The sequence below is a fragment of the Lutzomyia longipalpis genome, chromosome 2 (assembly GCF_024334085.1).
Source record: "Lutzomyia longipalpis isolate SR_M1_2022 chromosome 2, ASM2433408v1".
Classification (NCBI taxonomy): Eukaryota; Metazoa; Arthropoda; class Insecta; order Diptera; family Psychodidae; genus Lutzomyia; species Lutzomyia longipalpis.
The window spans coordinates 18,882,083-18,902,412 of NC_074708.1; the positions used below are offsets into that span (position 1 = coordinate 18,882,083).

Genomic DNA, 20,330 nt, shown 5'->3' on the forward strand with positions numbered 1-20,330 from the left:
TGGCAAATTCCTTGACTGAATTTATTGCAGACCATTATTATTATTGCTATTGCTCACACATGTTTTACTACAATGTTTTCCACCTTTCTACCCTCCCCGTCGTCCATGCAAACTACCGCACACACACATATATATGCCAAAGGAACCACATTGAGGAACTCAATGGCAATTGGGGTAGCTTGACGGAATCACTGCGAAGTCTGCATATCTCGGGCAATTCAATAACTGAACTTTCGTCACCATACGATGAACGAAAAATCAATAATGGCACTCAATCGCAACTGAGCGCCATTTCGAAAACATTTGCCAAATTACGAAAGCTGGTATGGCTGAACCTTGGGGAGAATCGACTTTCCTACGTTGGACCCAATTCTCTGCCACGATCTCTTGTTACATGTGACTTTTCCCGAAATGTCCTTACGGAACTTCCAGTAGTTGCATTTGAGCATCTTCATGACATCAAGATTATATCTGCAAAAGACAACCTCATAGTCAGCATAAATGGAGTGCAGTTTGTTAATAGGCTGCATCTAGAAAAGTTAGATCTAAGCTTCAACGAATTGACGCACATCCCTAGCCAAATGCTTAACAGCACTATTCGGTCGAAAGCTATCAATTTAGAAAATAACTTCCTCGTGAACCTACCACCTAATGCCTTTCAAGGCACTTCCGCCATGCATATTGTTCTCGCTTTTAACAGGATAGCCTTCGCAGATGCAATGGCATTTTCCGGTATTGAGAACACCCTTGAGTACCTGGATCTGGAACGCAACCACCTAAGCAATGTGTTCGAGGGACTCGAAAACCTCAATCGTATTCGATATCTCTACTTGACAGCCAATGAAATCAACCACATACCGCATTTACCATCAACACTTAAAGTTCTTTCCCTCAGTAGTAACAATTTCACGACCATACCTACTGAAGCACTTCAGAATTGCACAGAACTCTCCTACCTCAATATGGGCTACAATAAAATCTCAGACTTACCGGAAAACGGATTTATTTCTTGGGGTGCTGAACTACAAACACTCCTACTGCGGAACAATAAGATCACAATGCTGAATTACGGATCATTTAATGGATTGGAATCCATCAAGGAGATAAGTTTGAGTTTCAATGACATTCACTATGTACATCCCAGTGCGTTCGTCAACATATCGAAAACTCTCAAAATTCTGGAATTATCCTTTGGCATCTACCGCGAGGATATACCTCTTGAAGCTCTGAATCCACTCACTGAGCTTATGTGGCTAGGTTTGGATAACAACAATCTCAAACTCATTCCTGATGATTCATTAATTTCGCTCAAAGAGCTCACCTTCATCAACATCGCCTACAATCGTATTACTGTCCTTCCACGCACAATCTTCGTCCCGGAGATTCATAAAAACTTAATGGATATCGATGCATCATACAATGTAATCGAACGACTCTTCACCAACACTTTTGATGAACTCATCATGCTGCAATTTGTCAATTTAGCATCTAACAACATTCGTCATCTTGAGCGACACTGCTTTCACAATCTCCCATTCCTCACCTACATTGATCTCTCCTACAACAGCCTGAGGAATGTCACCGAGGCTGCCTTCGCCTTCTTGCCAAATCTTTTAGCGTTAGATCTTATGTTTAATAGTCTTGTTTCATTCTCATTGAAAACATTTCGGCACGTTTCAAACTCCAGCACACCGATGCGGCTCAATATTAGCCACAATGAGGTTGCAGTATTTGAAGGGGAGCTCAGCTCCTATCTATATGTACATACATTAGATGCTAGCTATAATTTTCTTTCGGAACCCGGGGTGTTCCATAACCTGGGTCCAAGTCTGAGGAAACTCTACCTCCAACACAACAACATCTCCTTCCTCACGAACCATGCATTCGGGGATCTGGAAGTGTTGGACTGTCTCAATTTGTCCAGCAACAACATCAGTACCCTCCGTAGGAGAAGTTTTCAAGGATTAATGAATCTGCAAGAGTTAGATCTCAGCGATAATCGTATTGAGCAACTTCAGTTTGAGCAATTTGGTTTTCTAAAAAAGCTACGAATGCTAAATCTACGCAACAACCGCCTCAAGTCTCTTCCTAGGGATGCATTCATAAATACGAGAATTGAATACTTGGATATGTCTGAGAATTTCCTTGGTCTATGGCCGGCTACAGCTTTTTCAGACATTGGCTTTACATTGCGGTCCATACGTCTTGACGGGAATCAGATAGAGTACTTAGATGCTACTATGTTTAGTAACACAAATTTCCTTCTTGAACTGAGATTAGCGCACAATCGCATCACCGTACTGCCAGATAATACATTCAGTCACCTGCCTAATCTCACCACACTTGACATCAGCTTCAACCCACTTGTTTCTACGAATTTCAAAGAGCTGCTTCTCTACTTACCTAGTCTTCGGAGACTAAATCTCCGGTACACGGGGCTCTACAACCTGCCGCCTATGGTGGCCCAATCTAGACTAACTGAATTGGACATAAGTCAGAATCACATACAGGATATGTCTTCACTGAGGGATGCACCACGGTTACGGGTTTTGTATGTATCCTACAATAAAATAGTCAATTTAACCCACTTCGGGCGGTGTGTGCCCCAAAGATTGCGTGTCCTAGATCTTTCTGGGAACCCCATACGGAAAGTAACAGCACATGACTTCGCTCAAATACGCTTTATTGATGAACTATCAATCGAAGGCGTCAAACTACCTGCGGATGCTTTTGCACTACTGCGAAATCTCCGTGTCCTCCGTGCCACGTCCCAGTACCATCTTGGGGAGATTATCTCCCGCACGAGAACAATCCGGGAACTACATGTCACCGTCCTTGAGGAGCACATCCACGAGCGCTTATTTGAGAAAGCGCTAAATGCTACGAAAATTAATCTCCTCGACATTACGGGGCCACGTGCCAAGACAATCTCACCGAATGCCTTCAATGGCTTCGCCCGCAGTCAGGATCTTACTGTGCGATTGCGGAATACTCTTATCAATGATTTGCCACCTGGGCTTTTTTACGGCCTTAAGCATGTGCCCCGCCTCAAAATTGACATCTCAGACAATCTTCTGGCCACACTGTCGCCGGATACTTTCTATCCCAACGCCAGCGCCTGGGATGCTGTGGGAACCCGCAGTATTATCGGTGGACTTGATGTGTCCGGAAATCCACTTCAGTGCGATTGTGGACTTGTGTGGCTTGGTCATTGGCTACGGAGATGGTTGAGGGAGACTGTCCAAATTCATTTGGTTACAAAGGATGAACAGCAAATTATGTCCAGAGTGAGTATTCAATTCTAATATATTCTTAGAAGTTATAATGCAATAATGAATAAAACACTCATGTTTTTCAATTTTGATTCACTTTTTAAAGAAACCAAAAAAAAAACTTTGAAACTTTGAATTTTTTTTAATAAACTTTTCGTGGAAACTTTTAACTAATTTATATAGCAAAGAAGGCTATAAAATGAAGAGTTAAGCACTCCCACTGAGTAGATTATGTATATAACTTCTGAATGTTGGGGCGAATGGGTTGGTGTGAGTGAGGAAAAATGAGCCTCACTGGAACCTACCCCATTAATTTAATACTCCCAGATAAATCCTCTGTGCTTTGGTGCCTTTGGAGTGGATAAAAATGCTGACTTGTTTGATTTACAGCAAGCGAGAGGGAACACTTGCCTGGATCCGATAAGTGGTAAGAAATTGACTTTCTTGGAGATCTTCCCCGAGGACTTACTGTGCCACGCCAGTGCACTCAGTAGCTTCGCCCATCGATTCGCCGACCGAGATCCACAGAGACATTTATTTAGTCTGCACACCTTTCCTGCCCTTCTGCTCATAATCTATTTTTTAATACTGTAAGACAAAAACTGTGAGTATACAGAGCAAGAAGATCCATGCTGGAGGAAATTGACTTAATTAGCAAATACCCAATAATTATATACATAGGTTTTTTTTACCATGACTCCCATGAGGAGAAGCGAGTGATTGTGTACATAGGCAAGTGAATATAGGATAAATTAATTGGGCAGTTTTTTTCACCAAATGGCCCAATATTTGTATATATATACATATATAATAGGTAAAAAAAAGAGTGGAAAACACACAAAGAGGAAAAATTTATTAATAAGGGGACGGCTGTAATTTTTTTTCTGTGTTGAACTGAAGATAAGGAGAGGGTGAAGGAAGGGTCCTCCGTAATGAAAAATCCACACTTCATACTTTGTAATTTAAATTTATTTTTTTCCTGCCACCACAGTAAATCGCATGGTATGGATAAAATATCCCTCATACCATCACACCGTGTATAAGACGTTCCAGTTGATGTGCCCTTTTTTCTCACAGAACGTTTCACACAGAGCCAAAGGACTGTACCGAAAAAAAGAGGCTTTGAGGTTTTCTTTGCTTGAGACCCTACCCTCAGGGCCAGCAGGGATGAATACACGAAAAAATAAGCTTTTCATATCAACTGGTAATCCGGGGGAAAAGATATTCATTTTCATAAATCAATAAAAACTAGATGGGCAAAAGTAAACATGCTCAGTGACTGAAAGAATAAATAAATATATCCCAAATATTTGAAATTGAAATGGTATATTTTTAAAGCTTCAAAATTATTTTAATTAAATTAATTCAACAGATGGTTTGGACGCGAAGCTTAATTAATTTCTGATGCGGGAACGTATAAATAGAAATTTTTCATATATTAATTTTCCATCAAAAACCACCTTAATTTATGCATTTGTCTTAAAGTTTTATCCGCTCTTTCACCCTCAGATGCTCTCCTCAATATTTTGTTATGAGATTAATTAAAATGCGTTAGCACATGGTGTGGTGGAAAAATAATCATCGTACCGAAATACGCAAATGCGAAGATTTGAGACGCCAACACAAACCTGCACTTGGGAGTTATTAGTCGACGAAGGGTAGTATTGTAATTCCCACGTGTGTTCGGGGATGGAAGACTCGCAAGTGTGTGGAGGGTGGGGGTTGTTGGGTGCAAAAGTTGCTGTGAAGAAAAAAAAAACTCAAGAAGGGGGCGTGAACGAGACGCTATAAAGAAGCCATACACCATAATTGGAAAGCATGACGAAAAATCAACATCTCCGTCTCATCAGTCATATTTACCTTCCGCACACACATCCGTGGTCTCTTGAGAATCTACCGCACAATTTTCTCACTGATTTTTCACTTTTTTTTTCTTCCCACTTCATTCACCATCATCGCACTTTTCACTGCTGCGCACTCAGACAAATCAATGCGAGTTGTGAGTGGAATAATTTACACTCAAAGATTCAAAATATTATAGAAGATTTTTTTTTAAATCTGAAGAGTAAAAAAGCTGTGTCTGAAAGAAACACAGCTAAAATACAATGAAATCTTGCAATAGGATTTTTTAAAGAGGTCAAATCTTATCTAAAATTAAATGATTACTTGATTTCAATTTAACAACAAATGATTTTTGAAACATTTTTGACCTTAGAGTTTTACCTTTGAATGCCCTCACGGGTTAATTTTATATCATCACAATAGAATGCTTTTGTAAATAATGATTACTTTCTCATTTTTTTTACGTCAGCCTTTTTTTTCAGAGTGCAAAATCACTGCATGAAGTTGAACACTCAATGAATTCACATGGAAATATTCTTTGACAACCATTCTCATTTTTCATCGCCCCGCGACGTCTCTTGATCGCAATCACGCTCATTCGTTAAATATTTCCACGCTGATTGATGGGAATAAATAGAAAATCGGCGTCTCCTTTTTCCGCCAAAACTTCTCTTGTGTTCACCCCCTACTCTATTTAGGAAAATTTTCCCATAACCATCGTCTCAAAAATTGTCATGCGGATTTCTCTTGTATACTTAAATGGGAAATCATATTGTGAATTGCACCCCATACCTCCGTTCTCTCGCCAATTGAGCCACTTTCCTCACAGCCATCGCCAGTTCCTTTTATTTCTCCAATGTAAGAACACCCAACATCAAGTAAAGTATTGTGTGTGATTTATTCACAATTTGCGTGCAAATCTCTTTGCCCTTTTCTATGGTAAAACATATCGCTTCGATATTTTTATTTTATTTCACCTATTTTTCTTCATTTTGCCTCTCGTGGTGCTTACCGGCATGTTTCGCTTAAGGTTCCCAAACGCCTTCAACCCCTTCATGACAACTCACTCTTTGTTGGGGAGAAAAAATTGTTTGCGCCTCTGAGAAATTGGTGTTTGGGGCGAGGGGAGAAGATCTCAAAGCTCCGTACCGTATATTACTAATTGCCACAACAATTATATTGTAAAATGTTCATTTTCGCATATTTTTTTATGCTGACCTCCCCTTTTGGGCCTGCTTAAGACGCTGGCACGTCAGTTTTATGCGCTAAAGAGGCTAAAGAGAAAGAAATTTCCATGAGTTTAAGACCGAATTCTCACCCTATGTAGCAGGGTGAAAAATGTAAATTTCATTAATTATCATTAATCTTTTTATATTTAATTAAAATCCAAATGCTGGCGATAAGCGAGGAAAATGAGAGTCAAAATACAGAAGCTTGGTATGAATTCGCGAAAAATGTCGATTCACGTTCTATTGCTGAGAGTTATTCCGAAAAGTCTCTGTCTCTCTGGTTTCAATGAAATATGCTCTGCTGAGCTTTTTTTTAGAGCTTTTTCTCAACTCATGGATCAATTACCTTGATATTCTATATTAACTCAGCTTTGATTCACGGATTCTTTTTCCTGCAGAAAAGTGAAGAATAAAATTTCAAATGAATGGTGAGGAAATAGAATTGGCAATGATTGGATTTTCTGCAATCATTTCAATTTTTTGAATGAAGATTAGATTAATTTATAAAATAGATATAAAATATGAAAATAGCATTTAAAGCTTATCTCGACATTTCATCAAATCGACATAAATTCGAAATGCTTTTGAATAGAGATTTTCTCATGAAAGATTTTACCCAAAATCAAAGAAAATCCCCGATATAATGCCAAAAATATGTCAATACGTTTAACTGCAGAAATGTGACCAATAAAAATGCAATAAAGTGTTATTAAAGTCTTTTTCCTTGGAATTTGCCTGGGCTTTCGCTCCAGTTGACATCATTAAAGCTTTATTTATTGTGAAAGCTCCATCTGATTCCGTTCAAAAATCATTTTGTTGTGCTTTTCGTAACAGAGAAAAATGGTTTATTAAATTGCGTGCTTTTTTAAACCCTTCATGACATCTCTTTTTTCCATTTTCATCCATATAAAAGCTCCCTCTTTTACCGCGTATGATTATTGCAGGAAAATAGAGCCACAATCTCTGGATATATTTACGATAAGCAATTTCTATTAAATTTTATACGAATATTAAATTGTCGGGAATAGCCATTCGTGTCACCGCGAGTTGAAAAGGTTCACACAAGGCATGAGAGTTATGTGGAGTATATATATGTACATGGATTTACAGTAAAACATACACGCGAATGCAAAATCCCCGTATCGATAAGTGATGCGGCATAAAAGGCAAATTCGTTATTCAAATGACGAATATTCCATTTTCTAAATTACATTCTTTAACAGTTTTGGGTTGTTCGCTGATACGAGAACAATTCGCATAAAGGATGTCGTAAATTTGACATTTTCAAATCAAAATTTATTTTTCCCTCCCAGGAAAAGCTATGCTCTTTTTGTTTCCAAGGTAAAATTTTTCCTAAACTCTGCTTACAATTTTCAACTAAGTAATTTCCATGAAAGCTTTCATATTATTAATAAATAAGCATTTAGAATTTCTTTTTGTTTAAATCCGCGATTTGTTTTAGGATTTTTTTCTTTTACAAATAAATTTTCATACTAGCTCAATGATAGCCTACGGGAGTCAGAAGCTTTTGGAAAATGAAAATAAAAATTTGTATTTTATTTAAATAAAAATTGAATTATACAAAATGATTTCGCAATATACCATATTAATATAATATTTTCCAATTATTAAATGAAAATCAGTTTAATGAATTAATTTCATGAGAGAAGCAATGAGATTTTTTTAATTATGTCATTTTACAATATGATGTATTTTCATCCAATTGTAAACAAGATGGAAATTGGTATAAGCAGAAAAAAAGGTTATACAGAAGTTCATTGCAGTTGGTCATGTTAACGTAATTTTTCGCATGAACCGGTAAACAGAAATATTATACGATTTTATGTGAATTTTAAATCATAATTATACAAATTGACATGTAAATAGAGACTTGGGGTCGGTGGGGCACAAAAAAGAGCACGCCTGGGTAGGAAATGGCGAACGGGAGAAAACAGACGTATTTTTTACGTTTAATTTAATTGACCCAAATTTACCGTGCCATACAATTCAAATATAAATGCAGAGAGGAGCAAGTTTCCATGTACAACACATATAATATCATTTCAGTGGAATTTCCCATCAGAGATGTGTAAATAAATATTAAAATTTATTTTGCCAACTTTTTTTTTCTGTGGCCCCAGAGTGCGTACATAAACTTCTATGTAGTCTCATATTCTAATTTCTACCGGGTTCTTCCGGCATCTGGGTGTTCTGCTGAAGAGAATGAAAGGCACAGTGAAGCTGGGGGGGATGGGAGGATTTTTTTTTGGTAACAAAATTCAAATGAGATCATTATTACAATTATTGCTGACATTTTGAAAATCATACAGGAGGGAATTTTCATCAAAATAAACACATTGCGGAGGCGGAATTGGGGGTGGAAGAAAATAAAATTGAGGGAATGTGATAAAATGCTTTATTTGTTGACGAGAGAATATGACAAAAAATATTTTTATTTGTAAGCACGTCACGTCAAAGAAGTGTTTTAGAGAGATCAAATTATATGCAGAATAAATTGAGGAAGGTGATACTTTGGATGAAATGGATATATAAAAAATGGAATAAGACACAGAATTCACGCATGAAAATGTTTAAGAATAAATACGATTTAGTCCCTATTTTTTTTTTCTCTGGAAAATTTTCAATTTTTCCCCTCAAAAAAAAAATGTCACGGATAATATAATCCAAATTCCATCCAAAATTTTCACCTTTTCAATGACAAGGAAAAAGCTGTGTGTGATTAATAATAAATAATATCTTTGAAAAATCATGATAAAATGAGAAAGATAGTATCATTATGTAGTAGGCACAAATCTGCGATACTTTAGATATGCAATATCATTAATTTTAGGAAGAATTACCGTAGAATGAGAGCACATGACATTTCAAACAAAATTTTAGATGAGAATGCGAACTGTGCAGCACAACCCCTCTGTAAAGTAAATTTCATATAGTGAAGGCGTGCAAAGGAGTATAAACTGTAAATACAAATTACATAATTAAGTCTCAAATATAGATGATAAAGATTAAGGTTGAATAAATATAGAATGAAGGTTAATTGTAAATTTATCTGTGACATTTTGTGAATGAGATTCAATGAATAAATATAAGTTGGGTGAGAGGAATCTCTTTGAGAGAGCACTGTAAGTGCTATTGCCAAGTAAATATCATTTTGTAGGTATATGAGCATTGATTGTAACACAATAGTTTTACAGACTAATCAACTGTAATGACATTCTTATTATCAACTAATGGTGATGAGAGAATGGCGCGTGGAATGGAAGAATAAATTCTATACGATATTATATAGAAATCGAAATAATGATGGTTTCACTTCACCAACCCCCCATTGACCCATGCGAACTTCGTCTCCGAAGCTTTTCCATTCTATTGCTCGATTTAGCAGCAATTGTGCAAGAAAAGCAATTCAGCAATCTACTTGGAACACAAGATGAAAACTTTTTCCAGTGTTCCCCAGAATTTTATTCTTAAGTTTTTGTGTGCAATGACTTATGGAAAATATATGTTTATATAGAAGCTATGAAAGGTAAGTTTTTTTGTGACTGTCTTAGTTATTTTCATCTAATTTATTTTCAACTAAAATATTACTAAAAGAGTACCCTCTTTTGTTTGAACTACAACATAAAGTATATTTAATTAATTTAATCAAATCTTTTAGTTATAAAATTATTTTAAACCAGCATACATACAGTGAAAAAAGAAACTTTGCTTGTATTTCAATTCTACTCACAGCAAAAGGAGGTTAATCTGATAATTTGTATACAACTTGAGAATTTTTTTCTCCTCACTCTACCCATCATCTGAGATGGAACATTTCGATGTCACTGAAGGCGGCACTTGTTGTCTTAAGTCCGAGGGCTTTGCAGAGATTTTCAATTTTGGGCATGAGTATGGGTGTGAAGGATGAGCACCCAAGAGCGACTTTGGGCAACATAAAAGGAAATTATAATCTGCGCATTTCCATATCCTCCAGAGAGGATTTTCGAGCAGTACTATGTGTCTGCATGTGTTTAAGCCATCGTTGCCCAACACCCCCTTCATTCCAATTGGACTACCCGCAGCATACAATACGAGAAATCTCCCAATTATTCGTGTTCACCATCCTCCGTGAAACAATGCGAAATAATTCCTTCGCCATCACGAAAAGCTTGCAAGATCCTTCGCACACCAGTTTGAGCTTTATGGCACATTAAAGACTGTCAATTATTCAAGCTTGAGCTGCGCCGAGAATTGCGAAATTTTCAATTCGCGAGAAAAGTTTATCTGACTGGAAACTTCTCTCTCACTTCCAAAGAGAGCCCCATTCCCCCGCATACTCATTCCCCTAGGGAAATGTATTCAAGAATTTATGTTCGGTTTGTGCGATACAACTTGAAGATTTTCAGCACTATGTGCCAAAGAAGAACATCACCATTGCCAAAACTCACCCGTGAGAACCATAAGGAGTATGAGTTGGGGGTGTGAGAAAAACGTATACGTACAAAAGATGTTGAATCCATTGAGACAGTTTTCTCAGGCGACTATGTAATTAAAGTTTGATTGATTTAAATCCTTGAGTTTTTTGTACAATTTTTTAAAGAATAAATTTTGTTATATTTTCATTAAAATTCCCAAACATTTACATGTACATTGTTTTTAATAAATTAGCTTAAGTTGATATTTTAAAAAAATTGCATAGGGGAACGTGGCCCAATTCGGACCACCGCCCAATTGCGACCTCCCCTTTTTCTCGTAAATGACGAAATATTATAAAATTAGTTTCACTACATTATGAAGATATTATAGTAAGATAATGTTAGCGCCTAAAATAAATTAATTTGGTACACAACAGGACAAATTAAAAATCAAAATTCATTTTCAGCACTTGGTCGACATTTTCTGATTTTAGAAACTAAGTTGATATGAGTTTTTTTACCACTATTATGTCTCATATTATGCCGCGTTTCTGTAGCTTAGAGGGTCTAGTTTATTACTTGATTTACAATTTTTTGAAAGATTTTAGGTATTTTAAGTAATTAAGTGAAAATGTAATACATGCAGAATGGTCTAATTGCGACCCCCAAAATGTTTCAATTCGGACCGTCTATTTCCACCACTCACCACGGTGAAGCTGTCGCGCATGCGTGTAGTGGTGTGGAAGTGTCTTTCTCACACAGACCCCGCTGTGTTTTGATTTCGGGAAAATCAATATTTTTTCACGTTTAATGAAATTTTTTTCGCAGTGAAAATGTTCCTAAAGTCAAAGGGGAGTGCAGTTAGTGTAATTTACGCATTCCTCAGAAGAATTTTCGTGGATTTTCTGCGAATTACGTCAGTGAGTGCGCGATTGTCTGTGTGTGTGAAATTCTGTGTAGTCACCTCAAGGGCGAAATGTCAAAACAAATGTGGGGAAAATTGAAAATAAATTCTTGATTTTCCGGCTTTTCCATGTATTTCATGGCAGTTTTCCTATTTATAGTAGTGATAAAAGTGACCTACTAGTGAAAAACCAACAAATTACGGCAAAAAAAGGGGGTCGCAATTAGAACACTCGGGGGGTCGCAATTAGAACACCGTGGTGAAAAAGTGCAATTTTAGCACCTTTTTTTAATTTGACTATTACTCAGAACAGGTAAGAGTTAGAATGTTTGCATCTATAGAACAAAGTTAGCCTATTAAATGACCTTTCCAATGGTACCAAACTTGGAAAGATTTAATTCATTTTAATATGACTTTTTTCAATCCTTCTGAAACAGAATTTAGGGGGTCGCAATTGGACCACGTTCCCCTATATATTCATTTAATATGGCAGAATCATTTGCATTCATTAAATCAAAATTAGTATCTATATTCTTTTTAAGAGCATACACTCACTGTAAAGATTGAAGATAAACTTTTGTTGAGTTAAGGTGAGTTTATATTCTCAATTAGGATTAATTTGATGGGATGATATTATCACTAAAAAAGCATAAAATGTTCAGAAGGAAATCCATTTAAAAACCATTAATTTGTACTGACTTTTATGGGGCTGCACTGTTTTTCTTGAGGTTATATCAATGAAACGATGAATATTTATGCCTCTAATAAAATTAAAAGCGTGACTAAATATTTGAACTTATTTCATAAAATAGATTGTGTTGAATTGGGTCAACTTGTACTATAAAATATGTTCTGACAGCCTTGAATTATCATGCGGAATTCTAATTAAAAATCAGTCTTCTGTGAAAGTTCTTTTTGCTCACATAACTATTTGAAAAAAAATATGAAATCAATTTATAAAAAAAAGATAAGAAAAAAGTCTCCTTCCAGCCTGTCACATTTTTACAGGAGCATCTCGAAAATTGGTATGAAATGAGGGAACAAAGTGAATCATTTTATAAATCATTTAAGAATCAAATAATAAGACAACTAGCTTTTATACCTATAATAAAAAACATAGCGAAATTGGTTAGTTACCAATCTTTAATAAATGTAATACAAAATTCATAATTCTCCGTAAGCTTTAAACAAAGATATTTGTAATATTATTCTTCAATCTCAATTAAAAGTTAGAGAAAGGAAGAGAAAGTTTGTAGCACTTTGAGACTTTTAACTGCATGGTTGTCAGTGTACAAAGTTTTTTGGGTAATCAAGAAAGCAATCAAAATGAAAAATTAAATAATTTGCCGGAAGTTTTGCTTTCACATTATAAGCTCGCGCATTTTTCACATTTGTTCGTATCTTATAGATTAAATTTGCATTATTCTTCCATCATCTCACTTGAATGTGTGTGGGACTCATCAGTGGAGGTGTATGCGGAGGTTGTTGCCTAAACGAAGCCCCGCGGGTAGACTGAGAGAGTAAAAAAAAGGGGTAGTTTAGATTTTCGCACGGGATAGATGCCCGCTGTGCAAAAATGTAAAGCCACAGAGTGGCCAAAAAGTCCTCACCCACACTCGGTACACCTCAAAATTGTTTCTTGCGCGCTCCCTCGTGAGAATAATGAAATTAAAATGGCTGAGATGTTCAAAATTAGATGAAGTTTATCGCACGACCCCTGTGTGTGTGTGTGTTCATCCCCGCGCCAAACTCCCCAAAAAACCCTCTTCTGCAGGGTTTTATGTCACTCTAGGCACTTTCATTTTGCAAAGGGGTGCCCGTGAGAAAATACTTTGGCACCACGAATGAGGTGCAATAAAATTCCATCATGGATTCGTGACTTGCAAACGGCAAAAGGATTCAGATGGAAGTGGGGGCCCTAGAAATGCGGGAGCACCATGTAAAACGCATATGTTTTGAGGGGGGTATATGAATAATTCTGGAGTACACAGTATGAATTCGTGTAATTCAATCTGGTGGCCTCTTTCGCAGTAGTCACGTCGAAAGTACCGGGATGAGTAGAAATGTGCATAGCAGCACTACATATCCAATCTTCTGGAGCTCATGCTACTACATACCCTTTGATGCCATCATTCACCTCGTTTTTTATCCCCAATACACACCGAAAGTCATTTGACTCCTCTCTCGGTGTGGCTTCCAAACGTAAATCCATGTGTGGTTATTCTATGGGCCATTCTGGGGGCCCATTGCCGCACACCCGTGCTAAATTATGCAATCCTTTATTTTGTTCATACACACATTCACATGTTATAAAATTTTGATACTCTCTCTCGCCCCCATTCCCACGTGGCCGGCACTGTGGTTCCCACGTTACTTCCCTTCTCTATGTCCTCAAGCCTTTCCTCCAACATATAGGTGCCACACCATCACATCCCGCAAATCCCGGTCATCATGCCCCCATTTCGCCCACTGTGTCATCCCACAGCCCGTTCAACGCCAACATATTGTGCTGCGAATAATTCAGCAGGGGCGCACAACCTATATCTCTACATGTATGTATGTATATATTTAGAATGTGAGCCAAAGGGAATTACCTGAAGATGGTAGTGATGCTGTATACAGAGAGGGGGTGGATGCCTCAAAAAGACCAAGAACGGACCCACTGTGATGTGTTGGTATTTCTCAGGCTACCTGGCTCTCATGTGCACCACAAAGTAATGAATGATGAAACATAATAGCTAAGGGAAATGACATACCGCATATCGTTTCCTTGAGGCAAAGTGAGAGCAGTTCTTGCTCAACAATGGGGACTTGCTAAGCTGGTCTACCTTTTGATATACTGAATACATTGCTACTATTGTGTAGCCATTCGCTTATTGAATCTTTGTTTTCGTGCCGTATTAAGGGTGCCATTATCTAAAATCTGAAACATGCGTGGTAAAGTTGACTGAAACTTTTTTTTTTACTTGCATGTATTGAAATCGGTCAAATTGTCTTTAAGATTTTGTCTCAGAAAAATGGTATTAGAAAAAAAATCTTCAAAAATGGTTGAATTTAATTGAATAAGTAAATGCTTTTAAAAGCGCCTTTCGTTAAAGAGTCGTAGAAAATAATCGACATGAACGGGTGTATAATAAATTTATTATTGCAACTTATGCTCAATAGTAGTATGATTAAAACTTTGATTAAAACTTTCACTATAATTCGATAACTTCTCCTTATGTTGAAGGCTATTAAATATTTCAACATAGGTCACAAACTGAGTAACGTAAATTTCTAAATTTACGTATATACCTACACTAAAATGGAAAGGACTGTTGAATATTTTCATTTAATTTCTGTGTTCGTGTCCTTCCCAAATTTTGCCATTTCCCAAAATTTATATATTAAACCCAAAGTTGAGCTTTATAGTTTTAGCCAAAGAGATATTTTACAACACCTGAGGGAGTTTATCAATACTGTACTCTTTGATATTTATCATTGTCACTCCCTCCCCTTATTCTTGCCAATTCTTCCTACCTATCCATTTCACCAACATTAAATTTATGATTTAATCAGTGACTAATATTTTAATAGAAAGTCTTCATTCATGTTTTACAGCTAAATTAGTCAAATAATTGAGGTAAAAGCAAAGTAGTACCAACTAACTGAAGACATTACCCATCTTTTATGTTCTTCTAGAGAAACTTTTTATTTTCATTCAACAAGTTATAGTTTAATAAAAACAATATTTGAGTTTCAATGAGAGTTGAGAATATTGTGTTTGTACTCAAAATATCAAAAATCTACATAATTTCTTTAATATGAAAAGAAAATAAATATTTATACATGAAAAAAATAAATTTCAATAAGAGCCTCTTTATGTGAAATATTATGTATACAATAAAAAATATCAAATTAATTACAATTGAAAATTAATTAATTATGTGAATAAATGTAAAACAAGAAAGCAAACCCTTACAATCAATGCTCTAATTGTTTATTCGATATTCGTGTTCAAGTTGTGGAAAAATGTGTTTAATTTATTTTTAATGAAATATTTTTCAAGTGGGTGTTGGGAAAACACGCGGAAAATATTTCAAACAAACCTCTGTAAAAAATGCTCACTCTACCCCATTAATAAGAATTTAATGCTTGGTCTCTTTGAAAGAATTTGAAATTCTCCTTTTTGTTTTCCATGAAATCTAGTGGAGTTTTTCATTGCTCTATCTTTATTCGCAGGAAGAAATTCCTTACCTTAAAAACATTTTAAATGACCAAATATGTTTATATTTTAATTAAATAAACTCAGAGGAAATCAATTGTGGTACTATTTTGTGTTAATATGTAGTAGATATTTCAGTCATTGAAATATTAACATTTTATTCTACTGATAAAATAATTTGAGAATCAATTTGTGTTACACTGTTTGTGTTTATAATAATGTTTAAAATTTACTAAATTTTCGCTGTAAAATCTCTTTACTAAACCGGAATAAATTAATTAAATTTAATTTTTAGGAGAGTTTTCGGGGAGAGTTTTCTTTTGCGCACACAAAAATTCAAATAAGTTGAATCCATTATCCTTTTTCCGCTTTCAGGATGTGCTTTGATCAAACATTCGGGCTAAGAGAATGTGTGGGTGTGGAAGGCGCCTTTCCAGCACTGCATGGTAGGTATATTTTGTATACGAAGATTAAGATGAGAAAATTGACGCTGATTGGTACCCATGACAAGTTTGCAGGTCTATGTTTGCTACTGTGGGTCAATAGAATTCTCCACACCAAATGAAATTAATGACAGCATATCAATTCCCTTTGATTTCCTCCCATCAAATACACTAAATAATTATTGGGGCTCTCCAGTATAGCAATTTACGAGGTAAATTGTCGCTTCGCTCCAATTTACCTCGCCCCGCTTCGCGGGGATTTGTTGCGCTTCGCGCAAATTTCAGAGAGAAAATAAATTATGATGGTTTAAAGGCAGATTTGGGCCACTTATCGATCCCAAAAGAAAAAATTTGCAAAGAGAAGAAATCATTTTCATACAACATATCGGGCGCCAAATTCAAAAATTTGCAAAAAATACATGACTTTTATATGGGGGCTACCTGAAGGGGGGCTTTGGGGGGAAAATGAATACGGCCATTCGAAAGCGCCTGATATAAGGAGTCTCTGTACCAAATTTCATCGCGATTGGTCAAACGGTGTAGATTTGTATAGCTGTACAGACACGAAATCCTTTCTTTATTATATAGATGTATGTTCAACGGTCGAATAGACTCCTGCATAGGTAAATCGTATGTATGCCTCGTTTCCATGTCCACGGTCAGGTATTACGATTAATTATTAATCCAGTTGATCTCCACCCCCGTATAATCTCACTATGTGTAGTTCACAAATCCTCATACACAAAAGGTCACAGCCCCTCCTCAGCCGCCGTTGAGAATCCCAAAGTACCCTCATGTGAAGTTTATAGCGGCCTCTCGACGAACAGCCCTGTCTTCTGAGAATTGAAGGCGTCAAAGTGTAAAAGAACTATATAAAGCGAGGTTTAGCTTCTCCTGTAATCAAGCTCACACTGAATATTTTAAAAACTTCTCACATATCTCTGCGTGTGCCAGCAATTCTGCTAAAGTCTGTCACTGTATTATGTATGTATATAATAAGTTATATATGATAGTGTTGCGAGATTGGGGGGGTGGACCGGAGGGAGACCAAACACAAGCAACTTCTTTCACTAATTAGCATTTATTTCCACTTTAAACGTTCATGTCTTTATTGTCGCACATAAAACTCACATTTGCCTACAAGAGGCTTTGGCTTATCCGGCCTCACATGCTGACGTGGGAGAGAGAGGAGAATTGTCGTGTTGAGGTTATGAGTAAATCCGGGAAACGATCCTAGGGCGTGATACAGCCCCTTCTTCCTGAAGATGGCGTGTCTGTCCGGAGGTGACGGGCGAGGGGCTCACCGGGACACGCAAGAAGTGTGCAGAGACTTCTGTGGGGAAGCTAAATGGGCACAACTTCCGGGCACACGTGTGAGCCAAAGTCGCGAGGCATCACAGTCCGACAGATTTGGGGCCATTGTCTATCGCAGGTTGCTTCAGGGCACAACTTGATGGTGGTCAAGGATCCAACATCCTTCGGGGCGCTCCCATTGTCCTTTTCTCCAGCCTCGTGGCTCAACTCTCTCTCCACACGCGGGTTTTCTCTAGCACGGCACGGCACAGACTGACTTAGTGCTCGCGCATTTCCTTTGTCTAGCTTCCATCATCCGAGTGATAGAAACCGTTGCCCAAGCCGGTTTCACCGGCTTCTCGCTATCGTACGTGTTCGCGCCAATCCATGTCCCAGAAGACCTCACAATCCACATACGAGAAAGTGCCCCACGTAACAATAGTTTTATATTGATGATAAAATAGGTAATCTTTGTTTTAATAAATTTCAAAGAACATTAAAAGAAGGAAGCATCGGAAGTATGACCAAAAAATAATAATAGAACAAAAATGATTTTGAAAAAAATCAATATCTGTGAAATCGTAAGTGATAGAATGAATTTTTTAATTGAAGAGTACAGCGCTGCATAAAAAGTTAATTATATCGTGATATTGCAGCTACAGGGAATGTTAGTCATGTTGGTGCAGGTAGCTAAAAATTCAAAATTCCTACCACTGACACATTTTAATAAAATAGTTATAAACTCATTTAGCATCGCAAGGATTTAATTAAAAAGCCCAACAAAACCAGACAACCGGGAGAATAATTTGAGAATTTTGCACAATTATTGAGCTCCAATGCAAAAGCATCAATGTTCTACCTATAGTGCTTTTGTTGCGCCATAATGAATTTGAATGGCTTGATTACTTTTATGTGTATGCTTCCATCCCCTAACCCAAGCCGCACCATGCCCCCACCTCCCCCTAAAAAACTACAATCCCGAGCGTGTGGAAGGGGTCGGACAGAGTGAAATGAAAATTTATATGTAACGTGAATTGAATTAATTCGCACACACAGAAGTTTATCGAATGAATGAATCAAAAACGTGTTTGATCAATTTAGTAAAATTGTGCTTTAGTAAAACTTTCTGCTACATGAGTGTTTTTGAAGTGAATTCATTTAGGTAACATGTATATTTTGGTGTATACATGGGGTTTTGCCGTAATATATGTAGGTATAGCTGGAGTGGATGCAGAAATGAGAAAGGGTTGACCCCAGTGGTCGGTGTGAGAGTGAGAAAGCTGTATAGTTGGAGGTAAGCAATATACAAGAAGGCTATACTTGTATAGTACAGATTTACATCTTAATATATAAAGCTGAAAAGTTTGTTTGTCTGTGGCACATGAACTCCTCCGAAACCGCTGGGCCGATCTTGATGAAATTTGGTATGGGGGTAGAGGGGGTCAATACGAGTTGCAAGCGCTATATGGGATTCCGCCCTAACTCCCCTTTATAGCGCCCTCACAGAAAAATTGATTTTTTCTTATTTTCTACCTGTTGAAGGGTCAGATAACGGGTTTTTCTTATTTTAAAAATTTTTCGGGGTACCGTATTATTCATCCCCCCTACTAATATACGCCCCCCTTTCATAGCTTAAAATGGAGTTTGCTCACACGTGATTGGGGGCTCGGGTTGTCTAGTAATAAATAAATCCCTTACCATAACACCCACCCAAAGCAAAAATCCCCACCACTTAATTAGGGAAGTCCGTGTTTCATTTACGTTCTCACAAGCTCCTTCACGACCCACTTGTGTGCCCTTTAACCTCTGGCAAGGGGTGTGTGTATGTGTATGCCAAGGGGGGGATTTAATATTATTTATAAGACCAAGAAAACATTCGCGGAATAGCTGAGGCACAACGTATAAAAAGTTATTGGGTGAACTTGTAGAAATGGCGGGTGGCCGTTTGGGTAAATGATGACTCCTAAACGGTTGAAACGATTTAATAAAACCATCCAGAGCCATTAAACAAAGCTCACTACTTGCTTTATGGTGGGTAGACTAGAAATACAATCCCACTACCCATTCCATTCTACCCCAAAAAAGCACCACCAACACCACAACACCCTTCCTTGACAACCTCTTCGTGGAAGGCCCTTTTCCTCTTTGCAAAAATGTGGGAGTGGATCATAAATTGAATGGAATTACGGTTATGGTACGTAAGAAGTGATGATGTATCCACCCTGATCTGATACCCATACCTGCACACCAATGGACCACACACGCTCACGTGCCCCTAATTCAAACTTTTGCTAAACTATATAATACGTACATTTTTCACCTCAAAGTGCCACCAATTTTTCATTCTTAACGCTTTTTGGGGTAGCATCCTAGATGAATTTTGATTTGTGCCACAGCATATTACAACAAATCATACATACGTAATATTATATCAGAATTTTTCGAATAATTTTCCATCATTGATTGAGTTTTCTTCACTTGAAACATCGTAAAAATTACTCGCAAACATAAACTTCAAGTAGATAATTTATTACGACAGCTTTCGTTAGAGATGTATTTTATGGGCACTTAATTTACAACCTGCTAGAAATTACCCCACTATTTAATAGAGTTGTCTAAAATTTGCCACACTCCATTGCAAAAAAGCTTAACATGCTCATAAATTCTTTTATGTATCGAAAAGTATAAGTTTTGAAATGAAATTGAAAAATAAAAAGGGATTGCCTTA

General features: G+C 37.0%; 2 protein-coding genes across 2 annotated transcripts in view; both read left to right on the forward strand.

Annotated features, from left to right (window-relative positions):
* Positions 1 to 20,330, forward strand: part of LOC129789442 (uncharacterized) — an 885,568-nt gene that overhangs the window by 124,245 nt on the left and 740,993 nt on the right. The gene's annotated exons all lie outside the window — the stretch shown is intronic.
* Positions 1 to 20,330, forward strand: part of LOC129789300 (chaoptin) — a 316,756-nt gene that overhangs the window by 34,269 nt on the left and 262,157 nt on the right. The window contains exons 5-6 of the mRNA XM_055826010.1: positions 143 to 3,287; positions 3,663 to 9,670. Of these exons, the coding sequence (XP_055681985.1) occupies positions 143 to 3,287; positions 3,663 to 3,866 (3,349 nt within the window). The 3' untranslated portion in view covers positions 3,867 to 9,670. The remainder of the gene's footprint in view (positions 1 to 142; positions 3,288 to 3,662; positions 9,671 to 20,330) is intronic.